The 15,112-nt window shown below is 40.5% G+C and overlaps 1 protein-coding gene across 3 annotated transcripts in view; it reads left to right on the forward strand.

The window, feature by feature from the left end:
* Positions 1-15,112, forward strand: part of LOC136881224 (RNA-binding protein 42) — a 267,849-nt gene that overhangs the window by 12,008 nt on the left and 240,729 nt on the right. For 2 of the 3 annotated variants that reach the window (XR_010861004.2, XM_067153952.2), the window contains exons 2-3: positions 3,061-3,347; positions 13,605-13,866. Coding sequence is in view for 2 of the 3 variants with exons in the window: in XM_067153952.2 (XP_067010053.2) it covers positions 3,061-3,347; positions 13,605-13,866 (549 nt within the window). In the remaining variant the exon portion in view is untranslated. Of the gene's footprint in view, positions 1-1,754; positions 2,682-3,060; positions 3,348-13,604; positions 13,867-15,112 lie in introns of those variants that run through there. The other variant, XM_067153954.2, reaches the window with a different exon arrangement.

Genomic DNA, 15,112 nt, shown 5'->3' on the forward strand with positions numbered 1-15,112 from the left:
GTGGAACTCATGGAATCTCTGTCTTTTTGGAACTGATATGTAAACTACATACGTAATGCTGTGCCCTACCTTTTATAAAGTGGCAGGATATTTTTTTTCCAAACAATGTTGCTTTGATATATGTAATGTATTTTCAGCATAAGCATAGTGGGCATATTTCTTGCATGTATGTAAAAATAAAATATGATGTTTTTCTGCGAATATGCTATCAACACTTGGTTTAGCTCTTATTGCTGAAATGTGGGAATAAAATTTAGCGAAATTGTTGATGAAATAAAATAGAAAGAGCAATGTAGGTACCAAAATAGCTTTTTAGAAATGATTTTCACCACAAACAGGTGTCTGTATCAATCACTCAAGGATATTAAATTTATTTCCTAACAGATGGCAGCATTTATCAACCTTTGAGAGACCTCGGTCTGGTAAAATGAAAATTTTTAGATGATGGCCTGGTCCAACAAATGTATTCGTAAATACATTTCATAATATAACTAACACTGCGTCGGCTGTAACTCGATCTGAATATATATATAACTTCTTCCTGCGTAAAGTGATCAGTTCAACTCAGTTTATGGATGTGTTTGTGATGACTAAACAGACCAGTCTTGGCATAAAACATACGCCCACACAAATTACACTGAATGGATGCAGGAGGGTGGGGTTGTAATTGACAAAGTTTTCTTGCTTTTCTCTTGGCCTCTTGATGTCTGTGGCATTCGCTTTCAAGCAAGTTGTCAGTGGTGGATGTTGTGTTCCGTCACAGTGAACGATCCACAGCACATTCTTCCCATGTCTGTATATTTATACCAGTTGTTTTCGTGATGTGTTTCAGCTGGTCCTTAAAACACTTAAGAGGGCTCCATGAGGTCTACTGCCGGAGCAAAGTTCATCATAAAGAATTTGACAGGGAAGCCTGGTATCACTCATGCAATGAACTTGGCCTAATCATCTCAGTTGATGAGCGATGATTGTTGCCTCAATGCTATTTAGCTGTGTTTTGTCGAGAACTGCAGTGTGGGTCACATAGTCCTCCCACTTGTTAATCAAGCTGTATCTCATTTTTTGTTGGTGAAAGCGCTCAAGTTTTATGGTATCAGGCGATAGTGTGTCCAAGTTTCACAGCCATACAGTAGCATGGAAATGACAAGAGCTTTGTACACCATACATAAGTCATCATCATCATCCTAAACCATCTCCAGTTTCCCGGGTGTGGTATATGAGCCTCCTCCATCTCATCCTGTCCTTGTACCATTCTTCCTCCACCAACTTGTCCCAATCATAACCTCTCAGCAGTACATACATAAGTATTAATAATAAAGTATGGCACACTCTTCTGTGTACTCCTAGTTTTACCCTCCCTTTTGCTTATCCTGGCGATCACTCTGTGGAATGTAGGTGGATGCATCACTAGGTGTTGCATCAGACACCTTCAGTATGACATTTCCTAACACAAAAATTAAGCAAATTGCCAAAAACCTGCTTTTGAGAAAAATCATGCTACTCAGGTTTTGAGACAGTATCAAGAACTGGATGCAGACTGTCTTCATCTTCATTGTTAGTGAAAAAGTAAATGTTTATACTTTCCAGGTAATTGGTCCCTGACATCTGCAACACATATTGTTTCATTCAGTTTTTAGAACATAGGGTTCGCTGCCCTTTGTTGTAATTGTCTAGGCATTTTTTATGACCAGTCATAAACACAGTAATCCTTTCTGGGAAAAAAAAAATGTCTGAAAATTCACTGATCATTCGGTAGTAAACTGGCTTGGTCACTAACATTTACTACACAGATGTTATGTAGTTAGAATTTAGAGACCACCTGGGTCTGCGCATTTTGACACGATCATGAAAATTATTCTCCTAAGAATATGTGGACTTTAAAATATTTACTCATGAAAAATGCTCAGTAAAGTGACAAATTCAGAGAATATATCACAGCCTGGCTGTTTAGAAACACTGCTCTAAGGTGTGTGGATTTGATCGATACATTTTATCATTTACGTAACTTTGTGGCCATTTGTGCAAAGCCGTCAGAAATTCTTGATTGTTGAGAAGGATGCCGAGGTGAATTTCTTGGGGAGTTATCTTGGTGATGCCTGATAACATTGAGAAATTCTTCCGAGAGCACTGTGCGTCTTCACTTCATCAGGGAACACTGGTTATGGAAGAGAATATGTAGGCTTTATTAGCAATCTACTGTACACATGTAGTTTCAGCAGTGCTTAAGCTCAGACAGATTATGCACTCATAGTTCCCTTGAAGCTTGTGATTCCTGGCTTGTTGGCCACGACCTTGGCATCTGGTCTGGACCCACTGTGCTCATGGGCATTTCATATTCTGCTCAATTAGTGCTCACATTATGTCGTAGCTTCCTAGAGTAATTTTCATACCAATGAAGTTGAACCCTGACACCAGTAGTTACTACAAAGTAAAACTTGTACTGTTCGCTGTTTGATTTAATATTTTGAGCATCTCAGCAATCAGATTTGTTGTAAATACCTGAAGTACCTAATATTTATTGCTGTTCTTTTCTGAACCTTCCATGAGAGATCTGACCCCGACATGATCCACGACAGATTCAAATGGAGAGAGCGGAGCCATATATCGGACTCTATCGCTAGATGGGACAAATGCTGATCAACAAGAAATTATTTTCTGGAACTTATTAGCAAAATTAACAGGTGCATAATATTTATTTTTTACACTACTACTGCACCAGTCACTCTGTCACTGCTCATGGTGATAATCCCCATTAGGGCCCTTTTCTGTTGTTGTTTTTGGTTGTGCATCAAGTTTGTTCAGCGCACTTGTGCTGTCTGATTCTGTAGTGGTAGTATTATTCCAGTCTGTGCTATTTGTACATGAGTGCTGTGGTTTCTTTGAAAGAATAACAACACATGAGAGATCTACATTCTCATTGCTTAGGAGGAATAGTTGCAGTTTTTGCAGCATGTGAAATCCATGGCACTTTCTGTTACTTGAAAATATACTGTAGATAATTTTACTTTCCCCTGTAGCATGAAGAATTGTATTTTCATTGTATTTTGTGTGTGTTTGCAGGTTTGAGGCAGAGATTGCCCTGCCTGTTCTGCCTCCACCTCCTCCTCCACCTTCTTCAGCTGCTCCTCTGCCGCCCAGACCTGTCATTGGCTCTAACACATACAACCAAGTCCAGAGGAGACTAGAAGAACAGCAGACGGGACCTCATGTTCCAGACTTTCAACCAGCTATGGGCTTCCCTCCAATGGTATCACCAGTACCACCATTTCCTGGCATTCCTCCTCCTCCACCTCCACCTCCTCCGTTGCTGATTCCACATCAGGTCCAGAGAGCTCCAATGAGACATCGTAAGTTTTATGATGATTTTATTACATGTCAAAGCCTTTTACATGATTTCTATTTATTTAAAACCGCTACTATCAATAAATTTTTCAGCTAATGGTCCAATAATACAGATTGCTCAAATGAAACAGAAACTAGTGTGTGGAAAGGAGCAAAAAACTGCAAATCAAGTCTAATATGGAAAGATATGAACATTATTAGGATAAATACATTGACAGGTTAGTATGAGGAGAGAGAGAAATAGTAAGAAAGCCAGAATATAAATGTTCTAGAATTTTTTTAGAGATACGGATGTATTTTCAGATCTATGCTTTGCTGTACAAACACTTTCAGAAACTGGGTGACAGTATGACAGCTCAAATGGCACCCACCTCCTTCACTTGGTTGTATGATTGATTCCTGACATAATCCATTAACGACTGAGTTAACTGAAGCTACTATGGTGTCGATATGACATAGCGAAGAGACAAAAAGATAATGATTGGTACAGGTGGTAAAAGACCAGGAACACAGGACAAATACAAAAGAGGAAAGTAATAAAGTAAACTCATGTCCTCGGCCTGGGGTGGTGCAGCTTTTTACAGGCATTCTCCCAATGGAAATGAGCTGCGTGTGCCCTTTTAACCACTTACCAGCCTTCCTGCCATTCTGGCGGTACCAGAAATAAAACCTGGGCTCCTGAGGATAGCAGTTAATAGTGCTAACCATTACTTTCTTGAGGCGGAAATATATAAGTAATGGAAAGGAGCAAACAATTGCAAATCAAGTCTTATACAGGGTTATTAAAAAAGAAGGAGCAGATTTCAAAAACTTATTTCTTCCGAACTACAAAAGGCAGAACCACAATTCCAACATTGCTGGACAGACAATGGTTTAAAATTTGAACAGTCCGTGTAGAAGCGCCGCTGTTGCAAGTTCCAATTCCAACCGCATTGGCGCTGGTGCTTGTCGTGCTCGGCCGCATTGCACGCGGTACGCTGTTGCTTGTTAGTTCTAGTGTAAGCAAATGGCGACACAACAAGAAAAAGCATTTTGTGTGCTGCAATTAGCAAAACTAGAGTCCATTATTGGAATTCAACGTGCTTTTTGTTGTCAGTTTAGTAAACAACCGCCTTGGCATAAGTAGATTTACCAGTGGCATCGAAAGTTCGTAGAAGATGGTTGCATCTGCAGAGGGGAGAAACATGGGACGTCCACGCACATCGAATGAAAATTTTGAGCTTATTTGTGCAGTTTATGAAAGGAGCCCAAAGAAATCCACAACACGAGGAAGCAAGGAACTTAACATTCCTCAACCAATGGTATGACGAGTTCTGAAGCACCGTCTGCACCTGAAGACATACAAGCTGCAGTTATTGCAGAAATTGCAACCAGACAATTACAACAAAAGGTACAAAGACCATTTTCCTGAACGATTATTTTTTTCATACGAATGCACCTTTCATCTTTCCGGTAAAGTTAATCGGCATAACGTTAGAATTTGGGCAAGTGAAAATCCTACAGCAGTTATTGAACATGAAAGAGATTCACCGAAGGTGAATGTCTTCTGTGCCATATCTGTAAAGAAAGTTTATGGACCTCCCTTTTTCATGGAGAAAACTGTGACAGGACTAACTTATTTAGATATGCTTCAAAACTCGTTATTTCCTCAAATGGAAGATGATTCCGATGACTTCATTTTCATGCAAGATGGTGCCCTGCCTCATTTCTATCAGCACATTCGACGTTTCCTAAACGACACCATTCCAGGATGTTGGATTGGAAGAGGAGGAGTAGAAGATAACCTTCATCGCCTGTGGCCTCCCAGGTCTCCAGATCTCACTCCTTGTGATTTTTATCTGTGGGGTTACATAAAAGACGATGGGTCGATTGTAGAAACGGTATTTAGACAATGTCTATGGTTAAACAATGCCCAAGTATGGCTGCCGCATTGCAGAGACGTTGTTTATCTCTTAAACACTGTCTATAACCAATGTTCAACCGGTCATGTTTAAACCCTGCCAAGAGCACTGTTTAACCTCACATGAGAGGAGTGAATCACAATCAGAGGTTATGTACCATGAAACACGTAATTTGTATTATCATGTTGAGACGATTCTGGGAAGAAAGGTTAGTCCGATGGACTCTCTGTTTGTTGCTTGCTGCTAAATCGCAGCAATTCGTTTGACATGTATGGGGAGATAGATCTTAAAATAAGGTTTCGCTTTTCAAGAGACTTGTTTCTTGAGACTGACAAAGGGACAGTCCAGTAATTGTCAACTTGAATACAATTCTTGGAAACCGATATACTTTTTTCTTTGCGTTTAGGCCATCTGCAGATTACGGTACTTGTGTTCTAGCTGTGTTTTTGTCGTCGTCTGCCCCTTTTGGCATACTGGATTGTATTCTTAGCAGCCTCTTGAGCCTTCCTGTTGGCGCAGTATTCCTTCATTTTCTCGCTGAATTCTTTCCTGCGCTCCTCTGACCAATTCCCGGCTCCTTTGTGGCTAGCTGATGTAAGGGATGTTAGGAAAGGTTTTGTTTTGACCATTAAACTGTATGCATTCCTGTCAGTTATAGTGGCTTGATTAATATTAAGATCTGCAAGATCTTTGTCCACTTGCTTGGTCCAGGGGAATCCAGTAGCTTTGCCTTTGTTAGCAACCTTGAAGATCTTATGGGATAATCTATTAGGATCCATTCTGTGTAGGTATCCATAGAAAGTCAGATGTTTTCTTCTGATGGCATCTATGAGGTGTTCTTGATGCTGGTAGAGCTCATTGTTGGGTTTGTACCATCGCCTTCCATCTGGTAGGATCCTTGGCCCTAGTATTCTTCTAAGGAATTTCCGTTCTTGCACTTCCAGGGCTCTCAATGGGGTCTCTTTAGTTAGGTGTAGGCATTCTGCTGTGTAGAGGACTGATGGTCTGACTACTGCATTATAGTGTCTCAGTTTTACATTCTTTGATAAATGCTTTGAGGCATACAGTTTTCTGTAGGTATTGTAGGCCTTGTCTAATTTGATTTTCCTTTGTTCAAGAGCCATCGTTTCACTTAAGTGCTCCGACTCTCCGAGGTACTCCACATTTTTAGCTCTCTTGATATGCTTTGTATCACTGACTCCCATTTTTGTAGGGGCATCTTTGATGTTGGTGATAAACTCGGTCTTTGCAATGTTGATCAAGAGACCTGCTTTAGCGTCTATAGATTGCAGTGTTTGAAGCTGCATAGTGGCCTCATGCATGTCGTTTGCTAATAAAGTAAGCTCGTCAGCAAAGGCCAGGCATGGAATCATCAAGTTGTCTGCTTTAAAACCTCATCCTTAATCCAGTGTTCTCAGGTAATGACCTGGTCCATTCTCTTATGATCTTTTCCGGGACACAGTTAAATAATATGCATGAGATACCATCTCCTTGCCTCACTCCTGTTTTGATTGTGAAGCTCTCTGATAATTGACCTCTAAACTTAACTTTGGAAGTGGTGTCCTGCAGGGTGGCTTGCACCAACCTATTAATTTTTTTCGTTTAGTCCCAGTTTTCTGGTGTTGAAGAGTGTGATTCTATCCACGGAGTCATATGCCTTCTGAAAGTCAACAAAGATACCTGCCCACTATCGGCACCTTTTCTTGCTATATTGAAAGATGGTCTTCAGATTTTGTATCTGTTCAGCACAAGACCTTGCAGTTCTTAACCCTGCTTGATATTTTCCTAATTCTTTATCCAGTTGTCTTGTTATGTGCCGTTCCAGAATCTTGGAAAAGACTTTATACGATACTGCAAGGAGTGATATTCCTCTATAGTTGCTGGGATGTGTTTTGCTTCCCTTCTTGTGGATTGGGTGGATAACAGCTGATGTCCGATCATTTGGGAGCCTTTCCATAGCCCATATGTCCAGGATTACTTTGTGTATGTGCCTAAATATTTGCTCACCAGCTTGTTTCAACATTTCTGCTACTATTCCGTCTTCTCCAGGGGTTTTGTTGTTCTTGAGAAGTTGAATGGTCTCTTTTACTTGATCATAGGTGGGAGGAGGGATGTCTTTGGTGTCTGGGTTAGCTGGTTCTCTAACTGGGAGGCGCTGCGCAGGTTCTTGAGCATTCAAAAGTCCTTGGAAATAATCAGCTAGGTTCTTGATACAGTCATCATCATTGAGGCACAGTGATCCATCTGTTCTCTGGAGGTTAAGTCTCTAGAGTTGTTTCTTCCAAAATCCTCCTCAGCTTGCTTAATCAGTTCTTTGTTGTATTTTCTTTTCGTCCCTCTTATGCTACTGGAGGTGTTCTTTCTTTGTGTAGTAAAGGCTTGTAGGGTGGCTTCGTTTTTATGACGGTTCCATTTAAGCCATGCTAGTTGCCTGGCTTCTATAGTCTCATCGCATTCGTTAGACCACCATGGGTGCTTGTTTCCTTTAGGTCTCTTGGGGATCGTTTTCTGAGTTGCGTCTGTTATAGAACCCGAAGTGGGTCCCATTTTGTAGTGGTGTTAATCCTATTGACTCTTTTGGTAACTGGCATTGTCTTCTTTAAGTTTGGTGATATCAAACCTAGGAATCTTCTTTTTCTTCATAAGCATAGCCTTGGTCTTATACAGTGGTTTCAGATGCATCTTAACCATGGACAGGTAATGATCGGAGTCTACGCTAACTCCTCGTAAAACCTTCACATTCATAATGTCACAGTGGTGCTTGTCTATTGCTACATGGTCAATTTGGAACTCGCCCATCATTCTGTTTGGGCTGCTCCATGTCATGGCCTTCCTAGGTAGGCGTTTAAAAGCCGTAGACTTCAAGAGTAATCCATACTTGGTGCACAGACTGATTAGCAGTTCCCCATTCTTGTTGGTTCTCTTATGGGCGGGATATCTTCCCACAATCTTCCGGTATTTCTGTTCTCTCCCAATCTGAGCATTGAAATCTCCTAGCAGTATTGTAGTACGATGATGTGGGATGTGGTCTAGGGTTTCCTCAAGGGTGTCCCAAAACTGATCTGTAGTCTCTGGGTTTTTCTTGTTAGATTCGTTGGTAGGAGCCATGGAAGTTAACCAGAAAGTATCCCCTATTGCTAGACCTGAAGGATAGTACTGAAGTTCTGTCATTGGGTGAAGGGAAGCCAAGTATGCTAGCAACTAGTTTGTGGTGTACTGTGAACCCTGTCTCCAGGAAGGGTACATTCATCATGGCTCTCTTACCAGACTTTTCCTTATATATTCTATATTCTTGAGACTCCATGGCATCTTCATCTGGGAACCTAGTCTCTTGTAAGGCTGCAATGCTGATGTTCTTGTCTTTCAGGATTTCAAGAGTGTGTTTAAGTTTCCCTGTTTCGATCAGGGAGTTTATCGTAGCTAGGTATGTGATGTTCCTTTTTCTTTTAGTTCTGACTGGGTCACATGAAGGCACAGGTCCCCCAGAATCCGGCGACCTATATGCCCTGTCATGAATGGGGGTGGATTGGTTACCACCTGGGGATCTAGCATTATTGTTTTTCGTACTTCATGTTTGATACAGTCTATCACACAAGTGTATATAGTTGGTCACCTGAAAGTGACGAGTTGTTGACTATCAAGATTGTAAGCCTTGAAGCCCCCAGCACTGATCGGCTCACTGACCCAGCTTCCTGATGGGATTGGTTACCCAACCTTCCACTGGGTTTCTCAGCTTAACAAGGACACCTCTTGTAGGTTACGTGCTGGAGTTGGCGTGAAAGAGGCTAGTTGGATTCTCTTGCTGAATCCAATATTTTATGTTGCAGATATCCGGCAACGACGCATTTCACTCTCATTTGCCCGAAGCCACAAGGGGTAATTTCCATGGAATTATAGGTCACTTCAACTACATACATATCAGAGTTATGTGTCCTGATCGTCAGAGGGCTGTCACATACATCAACCAGGAGGGATTCACTTATATTTACTGCCAAGTGAACGCACATAATAGTGAAAACTAAAAAGTAGGTTGTATGGGGTTTTTATATATATATAATCTTATAAGTTTTTGGCAACTATCAGATAGGAAAGGGCAAGTGGTGGTGATGGTGGTGATTATTGTTTAAAGAGGACTGGTGAAAAAGAGCCATGGCCATAAGAACAGCCCTAGTATTTGTCTGGTGTAAAAATAGGGAAACTACAGAAAACAATCTTCAGGGTTGCCAATGATGCATTTCGAATCTACAATCTCCAGAATGCAAACTACATCTATATGGTCTGTATAACACACTCGGTTACACATTAGTATTGCTTCATCTTCCCTTCGTCGAAGCTACTGTATTTTTATGAGTAGATTATACTCACTGTAACAACGCTATAATCAAAGCTACACTTCCCCGTATGGTGGTGTGTCGCTTTAGTGTCGATAATATTATGAGATTTAATTTCCACTGAAAGCGATGCTCTTATCTGTGAGCAAGTCATGCTCATGCTTAGCCGTATTTGCGTAATGTGTAGGGAGACAAACAGCTGACTGGTGTTCGGCGTGCGCACCGACGAATTTCATTGGTTGCAAAAAGCAAAGAGTTGCATGAAAGATACTTCTATCTCCATTTTCAAACCAGTATTGAACCTTTAGTCCATGTCTAGTTAAACTTCGACTGAACATTGTTCATGGAATGGAAGATCGTGCTCGATTTAGATATTGTTTAGGTAGACGTTGTCTAAGGCCTAAAACTAGTCATCATTTCTGCAATCGGCCCAGTGTGTTTATCCCCCCTGTGTCTGACACTCTTGAAAGTTTGCGATATCAAATTGTTGAAGCTGTGAATTCGATAACTAGAGACCACCTGATTCATGTGTGGCAAGAAATGAGCCACCATTTTGATAGTTGTCGTGCAACACACAGTGCTCGTATTGAAACCTTACAAAAGTGAAAATTGAACTCTTTCTCTTTCTAGGAATGTTGGAATCGTGTTTCTATCTTTTGTAGTTTGGAAGAAATAAATGTTTGAAATCTTTTACTTCTTTTTGAATAACCCTGTATAACAAAATAGAACATCCTTTCTCTTCTTAAGACACTTTCTCGTAACAGAGGTTGGTGGTCCATGTAGCCAGCTCTAAACATGCTGTTGCAGAATAGAAAGCTGCTTCGGACATGCAGTTGTGCTATCTTCAAATGTCCTTCAGCCATGAATTCCTCTGCCTCTCAACAGACCTGTCCCCTTGTTTCTTCCCTTTGATTATAAGTTGTAATAGCTGGTGCCTCTCACTTCTCATAATGTGCCCTAGATATTGAGTCTTTCTTTCTTTCTTTCTTTCTTTCTTTCTTTCTTTCTTTCTTTCTTTTTTTTTACAGTAGATCTTTTAGCTTCTTCATCCAATGAAGGACTTTCACTAGAAATTTTGAGCACCCGAGGTATTTATAAGGGACGGCAATACAGATTCATTTGAAAAGCAACAGTTCGTTTCTCTCTGTTTTGTTCAGGGTTCCAGCTTTCACATTCATAAATAAAAATAGAGAACACATATTGGAACATTTGGATTTTTTATAGCAAGCTAAGACCTGATTTTACAAGTAATTATTTCGTTCTTATAAATTGCCTCCTGACCTGTTCAGTTCTAGATTTTATCTCACTCTTGCAATCACACAGTTCATTCAACATCCACACTTCCCATATTAATACTGAAGATCTGTCAGGATGAGCCCTGATAAAGGAGAATGAAGCTTGTCAACAGCTGATAATAATATATGTAGAAGAATGGAAACTGGTTAGGAGAAAAGCAGTCTGTTTGAAGATGTGGGGATTGTACTTGTCCATTAGTGTTTTCTTTCTGTTTCTCCCTCTTTCCACGTGGACCTGGCACTGTGTTTATCCTATTATGTGTTTCTATCAAACAAAACTAGTGTACGTTTGACAGAATATATACGAGGAGGCTCTTTACTGTCTTTACCAGCTGTTCCTTGGATCATTATTTTGTCCACCCAACATAATTAATTAAAACACAGTCTTACTGAGATCCGATGTGTCTGTCGTCTGGTAGAGTAAAATGGAACATTGAAATTGACACTCAGGCAGCTAAATGGCATCAAATCAAAATGCCTGTTTACGGTAGCTGAGGTCATACAGTTATTAATAATAATCTCCCAAATACTATGTCAAGCTGATCTTGGACTTGAAATAAACTTTCAGTGTATTAGGTTATGACAAAAATGGCCAGCCGCTCCTGTAACTTAGATCCTGTTCAACAGAACTAATATGAACAAGGTCACTATAGCTCAACTGATTAGAGCATCCAACACAAAATTAGAAGCTTATGGGCTCGGATCCCACTTGTGTTGGTCAATTTTGTTCTGTACTTAACATCTCCTCAGTGTGTACGATGTGTAGTGAACACAACCTAATGCATCAAAAATTTATTTTGAGTACAGTGCGGTCGTGGAAATTCAATATTCATTGACCTTGGACATCACGCTGATCCTTTCTCCAAATCACAACATAAACAAAGAATGTTATGTTTATTCATGTACCTCGATATGCTTTTTATGCAGCCCTCAGAAATCATCTCTCACAGTTATAAACAGCAAGGTGATGGTTCATTTCCCTGATTAGTGCTTTTTTTAGAGATTCTAGAGATCCGATTGTATTTCCAGATCAGTGCGTTGTTGTACAAAGATTTTTCAGAAACTGAGCGACATTATGACACTGCTAGATTGGCACCCAACTCCTTTGTTAGGTTTTAGGATTGATTCCTGACAAAGTTCATCTACACTACATTGCCATTAATGACTGGACACCTGTAGGTACTGGCTTACCTGGAGCTGCTATGGTGTCAATATGATTAGGTCCACCCTTTGCTGCTGTCTCAGCCTCTACCCTTCTAGGAAGAATTTCCTCTAAGTTTCAGTAGATGTCTGCAAGTATTTTCTTTCATTCCTCCTGTAACATGACAAACAGTTTTGTAGCCACTTTGTGGCAGTGTGGTCTGGCTAACAACTGGTGCTGTACCATCCCAGAGATGCCCACTTCTGTTTAGTCAGACCTTTGGACTGGCCATTCAATTGTATTCACTCTCTTTTTGACAAAACTCTCAGCTATGGCTATGTCCTGTTACAAATGATAGGGCTATTTTCAAAGTGTTGCTCAGGGTGGATATTACAAAATTGTCCAATATTGGTTGATACACTTCGGCATTCATAGTTCAAGGAATTAAAACAAGTGGAGCAAGACCAAATCACAGAAAACAGGCCCAAATGATAGTAACATCTCTGTTAAATTTTTCAGTGGATAAAGTGCACTCCAGTAAATAACGCTGACCTGGCATTCACTAGGTCAGTGCATGTCTGTTGGACTGTCACAACATATTCCGTGGCTATTGTTTCTAATGGAGCTTGCCAGTTTGGCCTCACCACGTGTGTAAGGCATTGACATCCCTGTCTGTTCATTGTTTTGGCTCACCTGGTCAAAGTGGAGATTTTATAACTTCCTGACATTTCTATTTCACCATTACATTGTTCACTGTTGGAATGTGGTATCTGAACTTGTTAGAAATCTCACGGATGGAATGACCAAATTTGTGGACACTGATAATCATGCACCTTTCAGCCTCACTGAGCTCTCATGGTCGTAGCCTACAGGGTGACCCCAACGTCCTTTAACATTTGATGAGGCAATATTTTGCAGAATATTGGAGTAAGAGAGGTAATAATTGGCACACATGATTGGCATGACATGGAGTTTTATTGATACCTAAATAAAGTAAATAAAGCTTCACTAACATTGTCTTTTCTAGTAAAGTCAACCTGCTGCGATTACAGGCTCATTTGATGCCCTCTCTCATGTCAGCTCCCTTTATACTGTACATGGGTCTCGTGTGGTCTCACTGACTTGTTGCTGTCCAGCGCCATCTGTTGGCCTGTTTGTGCACTTGTTGGTGTCAATAAAACCCTGTGTCATGTCAAGCATGTGTAGCTATTTGTACCTGACGTGTTGCTGTTCAGCACCATCTGTTAGTCATTTTGTGTTCTTAATGTTGGTGTCAGTAAAGCCCTATGTCATGTCAATCATGTGTGTGTATTATTACCTCTCTACCTCCAATATTTTGTGAAGTATTGCTTCGTCAAATGTTAAGAGACTTTTGGATTATCCTGTATATAGGCTCATGACATGCTTGAGTGATGTATGGGATCAGTCTACTGTACTTACAGAGGGTGTTGAGTCATTATGGCAATATTGTGTACATTTAGGTGTGTTTATGTTCAATACACTTATGTCAGTGAATATCAGTCGAGATCTTTCAAAACTAGTATTGAAAATTCAGGAAAACTGTCCTGCTGTACGGAGTACATTTTCATTTCAGCTATAAGGCCAATGGTGCCACCAGGTCCTCCTATGATGGGACGACCACATGTACCTCCAGGACATCATGGGCCTCCTGGACCTCCAGGACCTCCAGGGCCTCCAGGAGTGTTGGGTCCTCCTGGAGCTCCTGGTCCTCCACCTCCAGGTTACATGAACCCTGCACAGATGGCTCCCATGGCTCCGGGACCTCCTCCATATATGGGACCGCAGCCACCCGCTATGACGGCTGTGCCTCAGACTGAAGTTCAGGCAGAAATTAGGTAATTTTTTGTGATTAGACTTACCTTTGTGATATTTCTTACCCAGAAGGAGCTTGTGAGTTTCAGGTCTTTAGATACTGTTGCAATACACACACAGCAAAGTTATAGAAATTTTTATTAATCATGATAAGACAAGACTTGATCCCACTCTCCTGATTACTCAGGCTGATTCCCAATTTTGAGGCAGGTATAGTATTCTTGTATTGTTTTAAAATTGCATTCTTTTTTCAGTTCTGTCTAAAGCAGGAGAGAATTTATGTTCGTTGGACATTGGTAGGGTGGATTATTTTTTTTGTTTATTGTATGGCGTTTAGTGCTGGGAGTGTTCGGGGATATGTTTGGCTAGCCTGATGAGGGTCTTTCAACACATCAATGGGAATGATATTCATACAAGACTGTATCAAGTATCTAGGATGCTTCTTCTCAATTAAGCAGCAGCCTAAAACTGAGAAACAGCCTAATATTGTACTCTTTACAATTCTGTATCGTTACATAAGACCCGAAGTCAAGACGCTTACAGTTTCATTCAAAACAACGTTCTTGACCAGTCTATGTATAACAATCAGTTTTAAATCTCCACTAGTGTTTGACAACACATTTCAACATTAGTTACGTCAAGAACTGAAAATGAAATATGTGGGTCAAATAAGCTCCAGTATCAAAATGGGGTAATGCAGTAATAGATTATATTCTGATAGATCAAAATGTATGGAAAAATGTTAATGATGTTAAGGTCATTCCAAGTGAAGACCTTGGTGGAGACCATAGACTGTTGGTTGCAGTTATTGCAGAAGAAAAGCCTCCCAAAGTCTGTAACAAAAGAGTCCCAAAATAAAAACTTGGCGACTAACTGAGCCAGTTGTAAAGGAAAAATTCAGGGAAGGTGTCCGCAGGTTGCTGCCAAGAGAAGAACTGAAATTGGTAGATGAAGAATGGGATACTCTAAAGGAGGTTGTGGTTGGTACTGCAGAAAAAGTATGTGGACGACAGAGTCAAATAAGAAAACCTAAAGAAACTGCCTGGTGGAATGATGATATTAAAAAGGCTATCAACGATGGAAACCGTGCAAGAAGATCCTTATATCAAGCAAGATCGCGGGGAGATCAACATGAAATAGAGGAGAAGCTGTCATTTTACAGAAAGAAAAAATTACAGGTCAAACAGTTGGTTGTAGCTGAAAAGCAGAAATGCAGGGAAGATCTGGCTACCAAAATAACGCAGAATGGAAATAAAAAACTGTTACACA

This window comes from Anabrus simplex, chromosome 9, assembly GCF_040414725.1.
Source record: "Anabrus simplex isolate iqAnaSimp1 chromosome 9, ASM4041472v1, whole genome shotgun sequence".
Classification (NCBI taxonomy): domain Eukaryota; kingdom Metazoa; phylum Arthropoda; class Insecta; order Orthoptera; family Tettigoniidae; genus Anabrus; species Anabrus simplex.